The following is a 16,470-nucleotide window of genomic DNA, read 5'->3' on the forward strand; positions in this document are numbered from 1 at the left end:
TATGTTAATTTGGGGAAAAGATGGTTTGCCAAAAACCGTATCAAACTAAATTTCTTGCTGTAGTTTAGAGCATTCACATAGTAGTGGGTAGGGTGAGGTGTGACATGCCAGAGAGAACTTTGTTTAGTGAGTGATCTATGTTTTTGTTCTGTATTCAAGATTGGTAATTGTTAGTAAAAAAAAAAGGAAATCTGTGCATGTTCTAATTGGAATTTTATACAGAGAGCTGACAGACAAACTCCAAATTGATTTGTTTCTTCTTCATTTGGTAGAAATTGAACTGAGTAAACTTGATGAAAAGTTGATCCAGGTACTGGCTTGGCAGAGAATTCAGCAGCTGTTTCCTCCCAAAACGTCCTCTTTACCATCTGTACTCGGCACCTCAAAAACCCAGACAACTACTGCTACAACGCAGACAGACGGTATGCCTTTTTCCTTGCCATCCATAGAGCCATCCACGTGACATTATTACTGTTGCTACTATAGTGCATCAGTTGCTAAAACACTCAGCCGTACCTTTGTTGCATCTGGAGCCACAAGCACTTTCCTGATCAGCATATGTTCCCCCGCCTTCTGATCATTTCAAAACTTGGACTTGTATCTATTTCACCATCTCTGCATGCCACACAGCTATAATGGCTCATGATCTCCCATATGGACTTCAAACCTAAAATCCTCACCATTGTATTTATATCCTTTCATCACCTTACTTCTGTCTCTAACTTCCTGTACAGAATCATAGAGGTTTATAGCGTAGAAACAGGCCCTTCGGCCCAACTTGTCCATGCCACCCTTTTTATTTTAAAACCACTAATCTAATCCCAATTGCCTGTGTTTAGCCTGTATCCCTCCATACCTATCGTACACATGTAACTATTTAAATGCATTTTAAAAGACAAAATTGTACCCACCCCTACTACTACTACTGGCAGCTGTTCCAGACACTCACCACCCTCTGTGTGGAAAAAATTGCCCCTCTGGACACTTGTATCTCTCCCCTTTCACCTTAAACCTATGTGCTCTAATTTTAGACTCCCCTACCTTTGGGAAAAGATATTGACCGTCTAGCTGATCTATGCCCCTCATTATTTTATAGACCTTTTATAAGATTACCCCTCAGCCTCCTACGCTCCAGGGAAAAAAATTCCAGTCTATCCAGCCTCTCCTTATAACTCAATCCATCAAGTCCTGGTAGCATCCTAGTACATCTTCGCTGCACTCTTTCTAGTTTGATAGTAGCCTTTCTATAGTGAGGCGACCAGAATTACACACAGTATTCCAAATGTGGTCTTACCAATATCTTGTACAACTTAAACAAGACATCCCAACTCCTGTATTCAACGTTCTGACTGATGAAACCAAGCATGTCGACTGCCGCCTTCACCACTCTGTCCACCTGTGACTCCACTTTCAAGGAGCTATGAACATGTACCCATAGATCTCTTTGTTCTGTAACCCTCCCCAACAACCTACCATTAACTGAGTAAGTTCTGCCCTAGTCCAATCTACCAAAATGCATCACCTCACATTTGTCTAAATTAAACTCCGTCTGCCATTTGTCAGTCCACTGGCCCAATTGATCAAGATCCCATTGCAATTCGAGAGAACTTTCTTCACTGTCCACCATGCCACCAATCTTAGTGTCATCTGCAAACTTACTAAACGTGCCCCCTAAATTCTCATCCAAATCATTAATATGAATGACAAATAACAGTGGACCCAGCACTGATCCCTGAGGCACACCACTGGTCACAGGCCTCCAGTTTGAAAAACAACCCTCTACAACCACCCTCTGGTTTCACGCATACAGCAAAATATTTGAGCCTAGTGTCTTCTGTCCACCTCATCGTAGGCAGACATACTTTCAACTATCCACACCCCACACGCTGGAATTGTCTCCTATATACCCCTCCTCCTCCACCTTTCTATCCACCCTTAAGACCCGCTACTTTTGACTTCCTTTTCATATGTCCTTCCACAGCGAGGCTTCCTTTTATTGAATTCAGCTCCTGTGAAATACTTTGGAGCTTTTCGACAATAAAGTGCTTACTAAATGCAAGCTATTCTTTCCGTAGTTTCTGTCATTCAGTACTATACATGATTTAATTATAATGTGTTGCCTTACTCTTGCCCACCCTTGAGGAATGCGATAGAATTGTGTAAATATTTAGCAAGTTGCACAGCACTTTCTCGTGTAGGTTATGAGCAATTTGGTGCCAAGTTTTTTCCTCCTTCCTACGCCCACCCGCTCCAAAATTTGTGGAGAATTGTTATTCGGTATAATACTAGCGACCAAAATCCTACTGTGACAAGTTGCGAACTTGTCAACAAATCTGCTTATTGATGGCTGGTTGATTCCTGGATTGCCTTAACTCATTTGGGATCCTTTAATTCCAACCTGAGCTTGCCTACACGTGACCGAGTTGAGACTGTGTTGTTGACTCTTGATGTCCTGTAAAGTAGCTGACCTAGTCACTGAACAATATCAGTTAGTGAAGTTAGCAATGAGCAATAAATGTTAACGTGCCAGCATCACTTGCAGACCAGACAGCAAGTTTGCACACATCTGTTGTGCTTGCTTAATATTGTTACTGTTTTATGAAGCAGTTGTTGCCAATTATAGTAGTTTTCAGACGAATTATCTTTTGGTAATTGTTTCATGTCCAGCACAATGGCCAAAACTGTCTTTTCTCACACCACACGAATAATCCATTTTGCTTTTTTCCATCTAGTCCCCGTGAAGGAGGTTCAGGCACGAGCAGTGTTTTATCCCCTGACGGGTAAAGGCCAAGCCATTAATATGTGCTACAGAACACTTTACATAGGAACAGGTAAAGAAAACTTACACGAACAGTTACTTGCAAGTGAATTTCCTTACTAATGGTTGATTATTGCAGTTTAGAGTGATCTGTGCTGCCTTCCACAGGCATCCTTTGTCGCATTGTCATGCGACCATTGGTTAATAAATGCACGGGCAACTTACTGTTGCTATCCTTGCACCCTCCTTCCAAAAAATGTTTCCTAATGATATGATTTATCAATGAATACATTTTGCAGCAATAGTCTACCGAGCACACAATCATACCATTTTGTTGACTGTTCAAGATAAAAAGTCTAAACTATATTATTCCAGTTGAAATGTCCAAAACAATAAGTCACAGAAAATTCCTGCAATGCTAGGAGGCATTCTTTTAGCTTGACAACATTAGGCTCAAGTGAATTACAGCCCGATTAAATAAAAATGTAGATGGAAACGCTGATGATCCTTTTGGAAAAATCAATGAAACATGCTTGACCATTTGGCAGTTTGTCTGGTTTACCTTATTTGCCCAAATTAAGCCTGTCCAATATAACTGGAATATCTATTTAATAAAACCATTTAAATGCCAGAATGTAGATGTATTGCATGCTTTCTCCGCTCCATTCTTCCTCATCTTTGAGCTATTTTAGTTCTGAACTTCAGATTCTCCCCTTTAATTTTTCAGCCTTGACAGAGCTGAGGGTGAGACCATAGAATCCTTACAGTGGAGAAGGAGGTCATACCGATCTCAAGTCTGCACCAACTTTTACCAGACTTATCCCGTAACCCCACGTTTTTAAAGTTTATTCGTTGGTTACAAGTAGGCTTACAGTAACACTGCAGTGAAGATCACTGCTGTGAAAATCCCCTAATCGTCACAGTCCAGCACCTGTTCGGATACACTGAGGGAGAATTTAGCGTGGCCAGAGCACTTAACCAGTGTAACTTTGGACTGTGGGAGGAAATCCACACAAACACAGAAAATATGCTGACTCCACACAGACGGTGACCCAAACCAGGAATTGAACTTGGCTCCCTGGCACTGTGAGACAACAGTGCTAGCCATTGTGCCACCAGGCCGCTCCCATGAGCAGACTAATTCCTCCCCCTATATATCTTGGGACATTAAGGGGCACTTTAGCACAGTCAATCCACCTAACCTGCACATGTTTGGAGTGTGGGAGGAAACCGGAGCATCATGGGGAAACCCTCGCAGATACTGGGAGAACAGGTAAATTCCACACAATCACCCAAGGCCGGAATTGAACACTGGTCCCTGGCGCTGAGAGGCAGCACTGCTAATTACTGTGTCGCTGTGCCTCCTGGAAGGGAACAACTGATGCAGAATTTGGAGTTTGGTCATGTTGGGAAGGGGTGCAAAGTTGGGCTTGCACTGAGGGGCCAAGAAGTCATACTGATTGTGAAATCAGGCTGTCTATGTAAGAGGGGAAAAAAGAATAAGGATTCAGGAATTAACAGAAAAGTAGGGAAAATATGAAAAGTGTAGGTAGTGTTACCACCAAAAAGAACTACTACACTGTTTGGATTGATTAGCCTATGATGTGATTAGAATAAACAAATGAATAATGATGGAGGTAGTCTGATCACACAATGAGTGCTTTCCTCCTTTAAGATGCTATTTAAAATGTACCTATTTTCACCAAGCATGTGATCCAATTTCCTTATGAGGCTCAGTTTCGTATGTTGTTTTATAATGCTGCTGTGAAGTGCTTTGGGGCATTTTATTACATGAGATATACAACTATAAGTTGTTGATACTTTAAGCCAACTTTCTAATGTGGATAGGTTGAATGCCATGGCTTCATATCATGTTTAAATGAGGAATATGTAGTCATTGAATCTATACAGTTTTGTTCATGGTGCTGAACCTCAGTGTTCCAAGTAATTTGACAACATATGGTAAAGTACGCACCACTGTAACAGATTTATTTTCTTGTGTTTCTCAGGTGCTGACATGGATGTGTGCCTTATAAATTATGGACATTGTAATTATGTTTCAGGCAAACATGCCTGCATATTCTATGATGAGGTAAGGTTCATGAGACTGAATTCTAGCCTCTTTGTTACAAAAAGAAAATAGAAAAATAAATTGTTGATTGTACCATCCTCCAGCTGCAACAGCATCTCAAATTACTTGGATTTTTTGTGATTGGAACACTTGCTGGATTGGCAGCAAGCTGATGTCATTCTTGCTAATTCAATTTGATATAATGGAAGTGTAAAAACACAATTATAATGGCACAATAATTAAGGACATAATAAGTAGGAGAAGGAATAGCCCCTCGAGCCTGCTTTGACATTCGGTAAATTAATGGATAATCTGCTATCTCAACTCCACTTTGCCAACTCATCCCCATATCCCTTTATTCCCTCATATCTTACCTTTACTGTTCTTTATATTAGTTCTTAAAGGTGAAATCAGAGATTATCACAGTGTTCTACAGCACAAAAAGAAGCTCTTTGGCCCATCGTGTCCACACTGACCATCAAGCTCCTATCTATTCTAATCCAGTTTTCCAGGACTTGGCCCATGGCTTTGTATGCTTTGACGTTTCAAGTGCTCATCTAAATACTACTTAAATGTTGTGAGGATTTCTGCCTCTACCACCCTTTCAGGCGGCGAAATCAAGATTTCCACCACCCTGTCGGTGAAAAGGTTTTTCCTCACATCTCCTATAAACCTCCTGCCCCTTAACTTAAATCTATGTCCCCTGATTTTTTAACCCCTCTGCAAAGGGGAAAATTTCCTTCCTAGCAACCCTATCTATCTATGCCCCTCATAATTTAAGTTTATTTATTAGTGTCACAAGTAGGCTTACATTACGTCACTGCATTGAAGTTACTGTGAAAATCCCCTTATTTTATAAACATCAATCCAGTTCCCTGCGCCCTCCCCCTCAACCTCTGTACTCCAAGGAAAGCAACCCTAGCCTAGACAGTCTCTCTTAGCTGAAATGCTGCAGCCCAGGGAATGTCCTGGTGAATCTCCCCTGTACCTACTCTAGTGCAATCACACCCTTCCTGTAGTCTGGTGATCTAAACTGCACACAAACGTGGAGTTCATATCCACAAACTCTTGAAGGTTGCCACTCAAGTGGATAGAGCCGTGAAGAAGGCTTATAGTGTGTTAGTGTTTATTAACAGGGTCTGAGTTTAAGAGCTGTGGGGTTATGCTGCAACTATACAGGACCTTGGTGAGACTACATTTGGAATATTGTGTGCCGTTCTAGTCACCTCACTATAAGAAGGATGTGGAAGCACTGGAGAGAGTGCAGAGGAGATTTACCAGGATGTTGTCTGGTTTGGAGGGTAGGTCTCATGAGGAAAGGTTGAGGGAGCTGGAGCTTTTCTCTTTACAGCAGAGGGGAATGAGAGGTGACTTAATGGAGGTTTATAAGATGATGAAGGGGATAGATAGAGAGGATGTGCAGAGACTATTTCCTCAGGTGAATGTAACTGTTACTAGGGGGTATAAACTTTAAGGTTCATGGAGGGAAATATAGGAGGGATGTCCGAGGTAGATTCCTTACTCAGAGTGGTTGGGGTGTGGAATGCACTGCCTGCTATGATAGTGGAGTCGGATACTTTAGGAACTTTCAAGTGGCTATTGGATAGGCACATGGAGCACACCAGAATGATAGGGTGTGAGACAGCTTGATCTTGGGTTCGGATATAGCTCGGCACAGCATTGAAGGGCCTGTACTGTTCTATGTTCGTACTCCAGCTCTGACCGAACTGTTGTTTTATATAGCTCCATTATAACCTCCCTGCTCTTACATTCGATGCCTCAGTTAGTAAAAGTGTCCCATGAGATCTATGAATATGCACATCAAAGTCCTTCTGATCATCTGTACTACTTGGGATCTGGCAATTTACTGCATGTTCCCTTGCCTTGTTAGTCCTCCCAAAATGCATTACCTCACACTTATGTCCATCAAACCAATCCTTCTATATCATCCTGTATTCTAAGGCTTTGCTCTCCACTATTTTTGTGTCATCTGTGAACTTACTTGGATCGTTAATGAACATTGCAAACAATAAGAGACCCAGCACTGATGGCGCAGAACACTGGACACAGGCTTCCAGTCACAAAAATAGCTGTTGACCATCAACCTCTGCCTACTGCCACAAAGCCAGTTTTGGATCAAGTTTGCATAATTATCCTGGATCCCATGGGCACTTATTGCCTTCATCAGCTTCCTATGTGGGACCTTGTCAAAAGTTTTAATGAGGTCCATGTGGACTACATCAACTGCATTTATAGTTGCAAATTAAAAGAATTATGTGCAGAGGAACTTATTGCTCAGCGACTTGTGCTGATTACTTAACAGCTTATCCTGTGTACTTGGTGCTGTCATAAGAACATAAGAAACATAATAATAAAAATAATAATAATTGTCAGAATAACAATTCACTTTGATGCCAGAGGGTAAATGTCGAAATATAATTGGTTACCAAATTTAAAGTAAAAAAGCTGTTTCAACGTTGCACTTAAGAAAAGGGAAGGTCATAATTTACTTATATTTGATATTGATGTACTAAACACAAACTGATTAGGATTTGCATTTGGGCTGCTTCTATGATGGCTGAAAATGTTAAATTTTAAAGGGTTGCAGGTTGCTTTAAGAGCTGATCATGATTTGATGGTGATGTCATTAGGGTGTTTGCATGGGCTGCTGTTTTAAGAACATAAGAAATTTGTTTTTTATAAATAAAATAAATTTTATAAAATAAGTTTGTTTTGTATTTTGTGTGGAGCAGAGACCATCTCTTCCACTAAAAAAGTAGTTTGAATCTACATGTGCACACCAAGTATTTTCTTTCTGTGTAAAACCCTCATATAGTTAGGACGTTACAGAAAAGAACTGGATATATTTGATTATTGTTTTGGGAAAATCAAATTAACTGGCAGCACATTGGAAGTAATATGAAGCCTAAAGGAATGGATAAATGCTCAGTGGTAGAGTAAAATAAAATCTCAGAATGGGATTGCACAACTTGTGACAACAATATATTGGTGATCAAATGGAACAAAGGGAAGGCTATAATTATCCTCTGATACTGAAGACAAACTCATGGGAGGATTCAGCCGGCAGGTGGTGTTAACTCATTCACCATACCTGTGCTGAGAACTTATTGTAAAGATTTTAAGATAGTAGGGTTGCAGTCACTAGAACAGAAAACGGTCAAGGAAGATAAAATGGTAAAAGAATTCAAAACTTTGAGAGTAAATAGTGAAAGCTGATTTTTAAATGATTCCTGAATTAGTAATGAAGTCATTATAGGAAGATGAATAGATTAACTAGAACGTTTTGGGAAAGTGTTATTAGAGTATGGAATATATTTCACTCAGGCAGCAAACAAAGCCACATTAAGATATCAATAGTGGTAAGATACTGAGAAAGGGAAAGAACATGTAATTGGAATAGTCTTTGTTGTTTGCTCGTGGGATCTGGGTGTCACTGGCAAGGCCATTATTTATTACCCATCCCTAATCGCCCTTGTGAAGTTGAAGGTGAATCACCTTCTGTAACCATTGCAGTTGCTACACTCAGTTGTGTTGGGGAGTCCAGGATTTTGACCCAGTGACAATGAAGGAAGGCAATTTAGTTCCAAGTCAGAATGGTGTATGGCTTGAAGAGAAACTTGCAGGTTGTGGTGTTCCCGGCCATTTGCTGCCTTTGTTCTTTTAGGTGGTAGCAGTTGTGGGTTTGGAAGGTGTTGTTGAAGAGTCTTGGTAAGTTGTTGTGCATTGTGTACATGGTACACTATGCCAATCTAGTGGGCAACTTGTCCTGTATGGTGCTGCGCTTCTTGAATATTGTTGGAGCTGCACTCAGTCAGGCAAGTGGAATATTCCATCACATGCCTGACTTTGTGGATGGGCTTTAGGGAGTCAGGAGGAATTCTCAACCTCTGACCAGCTCTTGTCGCCACAATGCATATGGCTGGTCTAATTCAATTTCTGGTCGATGATGACTTCAGGGTGTTGATAGTGAGGAATTCTGCAATGATAATGCCATTGACTAGCAAGGGAGATGAGTAGGTTCTCAAAGGTTAGATTACTCCAATGGGGAATTAGTGCTGGCACTCGTGACCCAACCTCCAAAGTTCTGTTTGGGGGTGGCACTGGAGGAGAATGGAGTGGTGTGTTCAATACAAACTGGTCTGTGATGCAAAAATATATTTGGGTGATGTTTTAAATCTTCAGAGTCTCATACTTAATTGCTGGCTGCCATTTTATTTGAGTAGAGATTTGTGCTTAACAAGCTCAGTAAGTGTCCAATTCACAGCATACTGCCAGAAGTTCAAGTAAGGTAAATATCAGCTGATGAGCTCATGTAGTTTGCTACTGTAAATTGCAGCTTACAATGTCCTGTCCTGTCGTATTTTGACTTTCTTTCGAAGAGACAAAAGATACAGGACCAGTGAAATCCAGGGATTTGGGTGATATGCGACATTGTCTATCTCTCTGATCTTGCTCTTGAATTTCCTCAGAATATTTTTAGCTTGAAGGTACTTTAACTTGCTTCCCAGCGACTAGCTCTCTGCATGGCAAACGTTGTTTAATAACAGTGAGAATGCTACCTTGTGTGTAAAAGTACAAGTAAATAGAAAGATAGTATATTAACAGGAATAAATTTTAAATTATCCTTTTAGTGGGGGAAACAAAGTAAATATTTAGTACATCAATATTGAGGTATCATTGCTGATATACTTGAGTTAAGTGAAGCTGTAAATGGAAGAATCATAATATTCGAGGCTAATGTCTGAATTGAAAGTGATGTTCATCTTGTGGCCTGCAGTTCAGAAGTACCAGTTTTGTTTGAGCAGAGGAAATTAAAACTCATAAGACCATTTATAGTGGAAACTAGAAAAGTAAAGCAGCTTTTGTTTACAGAGGGTTTACCTGCTATCTGTCCATTTACTTTTCTTGAGCTTATAATTGACTTGTAATGAATTCGTCTACGTCTGACACGAGACTTTGGATACCTTAAATCCTTGTAGAGCAGCACAGTGGTTAGCACTACTGCCTGACAGTGCTATGGACCCAGGTTCGATTCTGGCCTGGGGTCATTGCCTGCATGGAGTTTGCACGTTCTCCCTGTGTCTGCATGGGGTTTCTCAGGGCACTCTGGTTTCCTCCTACAGTCCAAAGATGTGCGGGTTAGGTTGATTGGTCATGCTAAATTGCCCCTAGCGTCAGGGGGACTAGAAGGATAAATATACGTGGGGTAACGTGGATAGGGCCTGTGCGGGATTGTTGTTGGTGCAGGCTCGATGGGCTGAATGACCTCCTTCTACACTGTAGGGATTCTATGAATCCTTGAAGTATGGAGTACCTTAATTGCCAATAAACTTGAGCCATGCCTTATAAAAAGCATGTTGTTCATCTTAAATTTTTGTTAAATTCTTTGTTTTTAGAACACAAAACACTATGAATTGCTAAACTACAGTGAGCATGGGACAACTGTTGACAACGTTTTATATTCGTGTGACTTCTCTGAGAAAACTTCTCCCACTCCACCAAGCAGTATTGTTGCCAAAGTTCAAAGTGTAATAAGTAAGTACACTGTTTTACATCTTCCAAATTTAAACTAAGCAGATAAACGATAACTGTCAGTATTTGGTACTGTAATAGTATACCACAATACCATCCAGCCTAAGTCCACTAAGCAGTTTTTCAGTAGAGTGAAGCATTTTAAACAAATAATTAAGGAAACCAAATATATCGTACAACAAAACATCTGTGTTCTGGGCAACAGAAGCATAATTATATTGATGAGCACTGTGACTTAACAGAAACAAGATTCTTTGAATTCAAACTGTTTGGATGGAGAGTAGCCCATTCTTGCTCAATGAGTGCCCATGTTGAAGGAAGCAACAACAAAGAGACAGGATCTCTCTTTAAGAGTGATTGGCATCTACCACTGTGTGTAGTTCTTCGCAGTAAGATTTAATAGCAGTGCGTAAACAACAAAATTGTCCAATGTTCGAGAGACCAACATCCAGTTGATCACAGTATTTGCACATCTCCAAATATTCAAATCCATAAAATGAAATTCACTTCGGGACTTTTAGATAAGCATATGAATATGCAAGAAATAGAGGGATACGGACCAAGGGCAGGCAGAAGGGATTAGTTTAATTTGGCATCATAGTCCGCAAAACATAGTGGGCTGAAGGGCCCGCTCTTGCCTTCTTCCATATCTTGTACCATAATATATTTATAATGAATTGAAGTCAATTTTAAGTGAGATTTTCTTGTAGACCTTAAGTATTCAAGCACAGTTTGGAAACACTAGGCAATATTTTAACTACGGTAAATATTTTTTGTTGTTTTTGCAGAATATTGTAAGAGCAGAAAGGAAGAAGAAGAACAGGAAGAGACAGTCATGAGTTCCCAAGGCCAGGGAGTGCATGGTAAAACCTGTAACTGCAAGGCCAGCAGCTCTAGCCTAATAGGTGGCAGTGGAGCAGGCTGGGAGGGGACTGCATTGTTGCACCATGGAAGTTACATCAAACTTGGTTGCCTGCAGTTTGTGTTCAGCATCACAGAATTTGCAATGAAGCAGCCGAAAGAGGAGGAAACCTTGGTACACGATGCTGACTTGGAACAGAAGCATTTGATGAAACTTCATCAAGTGCCAGTGTTACGATCCAACTCTGTTCCGTGAGTTTTCTGAAATGTACATAGGACTAAACGGGGAACCATGAACCGAAGAAGCTGTCTTTATATTGCATGAAATGAAGTATCTTCAGCATTTTTTTCTTTTTTGCTCAGATTTTGTGGGCAGTTGCACATAGAATTTGTATAATGACTTCTCTTTTAAATATGTAACTTGTCATAGTTGTAAATGTTGACTGAATGAGAAAAAGCAAGGTCCTATTTGAAGGTCATGGTAAAGCCCTTTGCAGAACGAACTGGAAAAGCTTAGGATACATTCAGACTGCATCCCTAAACATGTAAAAATAATCAAAGACTTGTTATATTTTGTGCCAGTGACAATAGTTTTTATAAATATGTGCAAAGTTTTCATAAAAGGATATGTTTATCTACTCTGATCATTGTTTTATTTAATGTATCTGGAATCCTATGACCCAGATGTTTTCTGCTACTTTTGCACTACAAGTAGCTGCTGTGTACTGATTAAAGAGGAAAAAAAAACCCTTTCAAATATCAATGGTATTTTATTTGACTGAGAAAGGAGAAGTGTTAAAGTAGAGTCTGTGTTAATGCACCTTTAATGGTGTCAGTGGTTTTTAAATGTCTAACATGCTAAAAACTTGTGGTATGGCACCAGCTGCCGTTGTGTTGTATTGTAGCGTAAAAGTTTGTCGTAAGCTTGTTAAGGTCCTTTTTCACACAGTAGTTCAAATGTAAATAGTTAATGTATTGTTTCAGATTTTACAACAGACACTTTCATGTATTCTGTATATAAAAAATTGACTCCAAATTCCTGTCTCTGCCTGTCTATTATGACTGTAAATACATCAGATTTTTTAAAGAAAAACTCCTTGTTGCAGTTGAATATTTTAATGGTACTATCATCATTATTCACCTACCCTCTTTCACGCCTGGAAGATATTGATATCAACTAAGGTGGACCTTTTTTTCCCAGGATTTTTACTGCCTGGGCACCTCACATGCTGATCACGTGACTTGAGAAGTGCGATTCTATATATACATGTAACCAATCGTACACTACCCTCGGTTTTACTTCCTGCTCTGTTTTGCTTTCCCTTTGTACCACACTAGTTTTGAGCTTGACAGTTTTCTGTTTCTAGTCATTTCAAACATTTTAATTAACAGGAAGGACTTGTCATCGAATGTAATGTCTGTCAACCATTCTTATCTGCCAGTCCATTGAGACTGTGCATTGTAGTATTTCTGCCACATTTCGTGGAAGTTGAAAAAAAAGAAAAGTTAAGCTGTTATAAGATTGGAAGTGATCCTAAAATCAACCACAGAAAGGATGCCTTGATGGACTGTTGCTTAGAAATTACTCCGTTTACTCAAACTGCTGTTCCTTTCAGATGAGAATTTAGTTCATGTTGGAACCACGACATTAGGCGAAATAAAATTCCAGAGTAAGGAGAAATGTAGACTGAAGCATTTTAATGAGTTCCATTCTTAATGCAGATTGACAACATTACAGCCAATTGGACTGGGTTGTAAGCCAGTGATTATGGAAAATGCTGACAACACAAAGAACTGCCTTAATCCATATCTGGACCTTGTTATTGAATTGTCACAATAGGCAGCAACAGGGGGCTTGAAGTAGTGGCTTACAACTTACTGACAAATGCAAATAATGAGCTCAAGCTCAGAGGTTTGAAGAAAGAGAATTGATAGTTTACTCAATACCTCTTGATAACGTTGCTGAACGTCAATTTGTTCCTTAGAAGCAATAGGATTTGAGGGCAGGTAGTTTGGATGGCCAAATGTGAAGCTGGCACGGCTTGGGCTGTGAGATGTTAATATTCCTAGGCCAATTTGACTTGCAAGCCCAGTTTTGCTGGCAGGGACCAGAGTGACTTGAGTACACTTGCAGCATGAACAGTAGAAAGGGCCCAATCTGTTCACATTCACTGCATTTTTGACTGCACAGAATTACCTAGCCAATCCCAAATAAAAGTCTGGCGAAAAGAAAAGTGAGTCCCAGTTTTTGGAAGGAAGAAATGATCAATGGTATTTTTAACAATTGTATGAAAGGAAATATTACATTAAATGGATTAAATTACGTATCCTTAGTTTTGGTCGGGGGGGAAGGTGGTGAGATGATCATTCAATCTTTTAGACATTATCTTCAGAGATAAAACAATTCAAATTCTTGAATTGTGGGAATCAAGTTGTTTGAAATTGGCAGAATCACTGAAAACATTGGTAACCCATGCTCCAAGCTCCACACACTTACGTGAAAGACAACATTTAATCAGACAAAATATGTTTTAATGAAATATCAGACATTTAAAGTAATGTTTGTCAATAAAGATGATTAAAATATAATTTTTTTAAATTTCAGACTTCCAGTCTTCTGAGACATTGGACTGAAATATAGCCTCAGTTGTCTAAAAGAAATTGAACAAAGGTTGAATTGCCTCATATCTCCCCTTAAGGGAAAGAGTAGAACTAGGAGACATGGTTTAAAAATGAGAGGTTTCCCTTTTAAGACAAAGATGAGAATTTTTTTTCCAGAGTTGTTAGTCTTGAAGTTTCTCCTGTAGACAACAATGGTAGCTAGGTCATTTATTCAAGACTGAATTAGCTTTTTAATTGACCAGGACTGTGGTGGGGGTGGGTGGGTTGGGACAAAGAGTGTGTGGAGACCTGAAAGAAGACTGCAACCAGAATCCCTACAGTGCAGGAGTCATTCAGCCCATTGAGTCTGCACTGACTCTGGTATGTTTTCCCACCCTATTCATGTAAACATACATTTGCCATGGCTAATCCATCTAATGTACATCTTGATCACAACTAGATCATCCATGATCTTACAGCATGGTGAAGATTTGAACAGTGCACTCCTAAGCTCAATGTACATTTCCATGTTAGGGAAGTGGTTCTTGTTTAGGAGTGGTATTGGTATTGTGCTGTTGGTGTAATTAGCTTTAAGAATTCTGCTGTCGTGGACTTAAGTTACCACTTCTAAAAGTGAGATGTTGAGTAAAAACGTTCTGCTATATTGGGGTGCGTATTAATGTACATCTGAATATTGTACTGCTTTCGGCTTAGCTACTGAGAGATATTTTAAGGTTTTGGTTGATACGCTGATGCATTAAGTATGATGTAATTAAGTTATGACTTCAAAACGTTTGTTATTTTTAGTCATGATTCGTCAGTTATACCCGCATATGCTGTCACATATGACAGTTTAGATTCAATCTTGTGCCCAACTGCTATTCCAATTGATCAGGGAGTTGAGTTGCAAAAGATCTGAATGGGAATGTCAAATATCACCACCTTGTAAATTTTGCAGTCAATCAGATGGGCTTTGGTGATGGGAAGTCGAGCAAGACCTGACAACCTTATGAAAAATAAGTACAACAGATTTAGAGTGTTATAATAATCTTGCTTTTGCCTTATCATTTGAAATATTTTAAATTCAAAATATAGCAAGTTTGTTACATATTTATTGTTAATGACAATCATTGTATTTGAAGGTTGTAATAATGTTGAAAGAAGTAAATGGTAGTAATTTTAATAACTTGTCGGTATGCATTAGCCAGGGCATCATTTATACTGTGCCTTGGTGTCTTCATCAGTTTGAATATTTTTGTTGGATTGAACGTTTTGACATTGAAATGAGGGGTCTGGTTGTTTGGCTCCTGCCATGATTGAAAACTGAACTCTTCTAAACTGTACAACTGAGATGTGCATTGCAATTTTACAAATTGCTTTCAATAATTTGGACTAAGTAATGTTAGTATGTTTTCCAGACTTGTGTTTTTTTTTTAATTCCAGTCTTAAAGTTACAAAATGAATACTCAAATTGGACCAGGTGGACCCAGTCCACCCATAAACTAAATTTTAGTTGAATTCAATTCATGATCCCCACAATCAGAGAGACAAAACAGGGCAGCATGGTGGCATAGTGGTTAGCATTGCGGCCTCACAGCGCCAGGGACCCAGGTCACTGTCCGTGTGAAGTTTCCACTTTCTCCTGGTGTCTGCATGGGTTTGAGTGCTCCGGTTTCCTCCCACAGTCCAAAGGTGAGTTAGGTTGATTGGTCATGTGAAATTGACCCTAGTGTTAGGTGGATTAGCAGGATTATGGGAATAGGGCCTAGGTGGGATTGTGATGGGTATAGACTTGACAGGCCGAATTGTTTCCTGTACTGTAGGGATTTTATGTCATATGCATTGCACCCTATCTTGGGCTTGACTCAACACTTTTTCTGAGCCAGAATGCTGAGTTTCCAGGCTGAGAATTTTTTCATATTTTTCACTATATCCTTAAAGTTACAAAGTCAATGCTCGCAATACAACATAGAACATTACAGTGTAATACAGGCCCTTTGGCCCTCAATGTTGCGCCCCCCTGTGAAACCAATCTACAGCCCATCTAACCTACACTATTCCAATATCATCCACACGTTTATCCAATGACCATTTAAATGCCCTTACTATTGGTGAATCCACTACTGTTGCAGGCAGGGCATTCCAAACTCTTACTACTCTGAGGAAAGAACCTACCTCTGACATCTGTCCTATATCTATCACCCCTCAATTTAAAGCTATGTCCCCTCGCGCTAGTCAAGTCTATCCTAGGAAAAAGGTTCGCACTGTTTAATCCTCTGATCATCTTATATGCCTGACCAAACCAATCTAAATCCTTGCTCCAAAAACCAAATTCAAATTCTAATTGAATCTAATTCATGGTCCCCACAAGAAAGATTGACAAGTTAAGGATTGGGAATATTTTTTGTTTTAGCTATATCCAATCAAAGTCTGATTTAAAATCTCAACCAATGAAACATTACAGATCCAAGCTGATAAGACAGGCAAGCCTCTGCGTGTCTTGGGCTTGAATTATGTGATTGGAGCTGATAGGAACAAGCATTGTACCCTCGTCAGTGCTTGATCTCATTTGCATTTTAGCCAAAAGGCCGAGGTGCAATTTTAAAACATTGGGCTTGATCTAGCA

At 39.7% G+C, this 16,470-nt stretch overlaps 1 protein-coding gene across 2 annotated transcripts in view; it reads left to right on the forward strand.

The window, feature by feature from the left end:
- phf12b (PHD finger protein 12b) overlaps positions 1 to 12,328 on the forward strand; it is a 73,195-nt gene extending 60,867 nt beyond the window's left edge. For both annotated transcript variants that reach the window (XM_080210500.1, XM_080210499.1), the window contains exons 11-15: positions 273 to 422; positions 2,733 to 2,831; positions 4,768 to 4,850; positions 10,247 to 10,385; positions 11,171 to 12,328. In XM_080210500.1, the coding sequence (XP_080066626.1) occupies positions 273 to 422; positions 2,733 to 2,831; positions 4,768 to 4,850; positions 10,247 to 10,385; positions 11,171 to 11,499 (800 nt within the window). In that variant the 3' untranslated portion in view covers positions 11,500 to 12,328. The remainder of the gene's footprint in view (positions 1 to 272; positions 423 to 2,732; positions 2,832 to 4,767; positions 4,851 to 10,246; positions 10,386 to 11,170) is intronic.
- Positions 12,329 to 16,470: the final 4,142 nt, after the last annotated feature.

This window comes from Carcharhinus amblyrhynchos, chromosome 23, assembly GCF_965287045.1.
Source record: "Carcharhinus amblyrhynchos chromosome 23, sCarAmb.v2.hapA, whole genome shotgun sequence".
Taxonomy (NCBI): domain Eukaryota; kingdom Metazoa; phylum Chordata; class Chondrichthyes; order Carcharhiniformes; family Carcharhinidae; genus Carcharhinus; species Carcharhinus amblyrhynchos.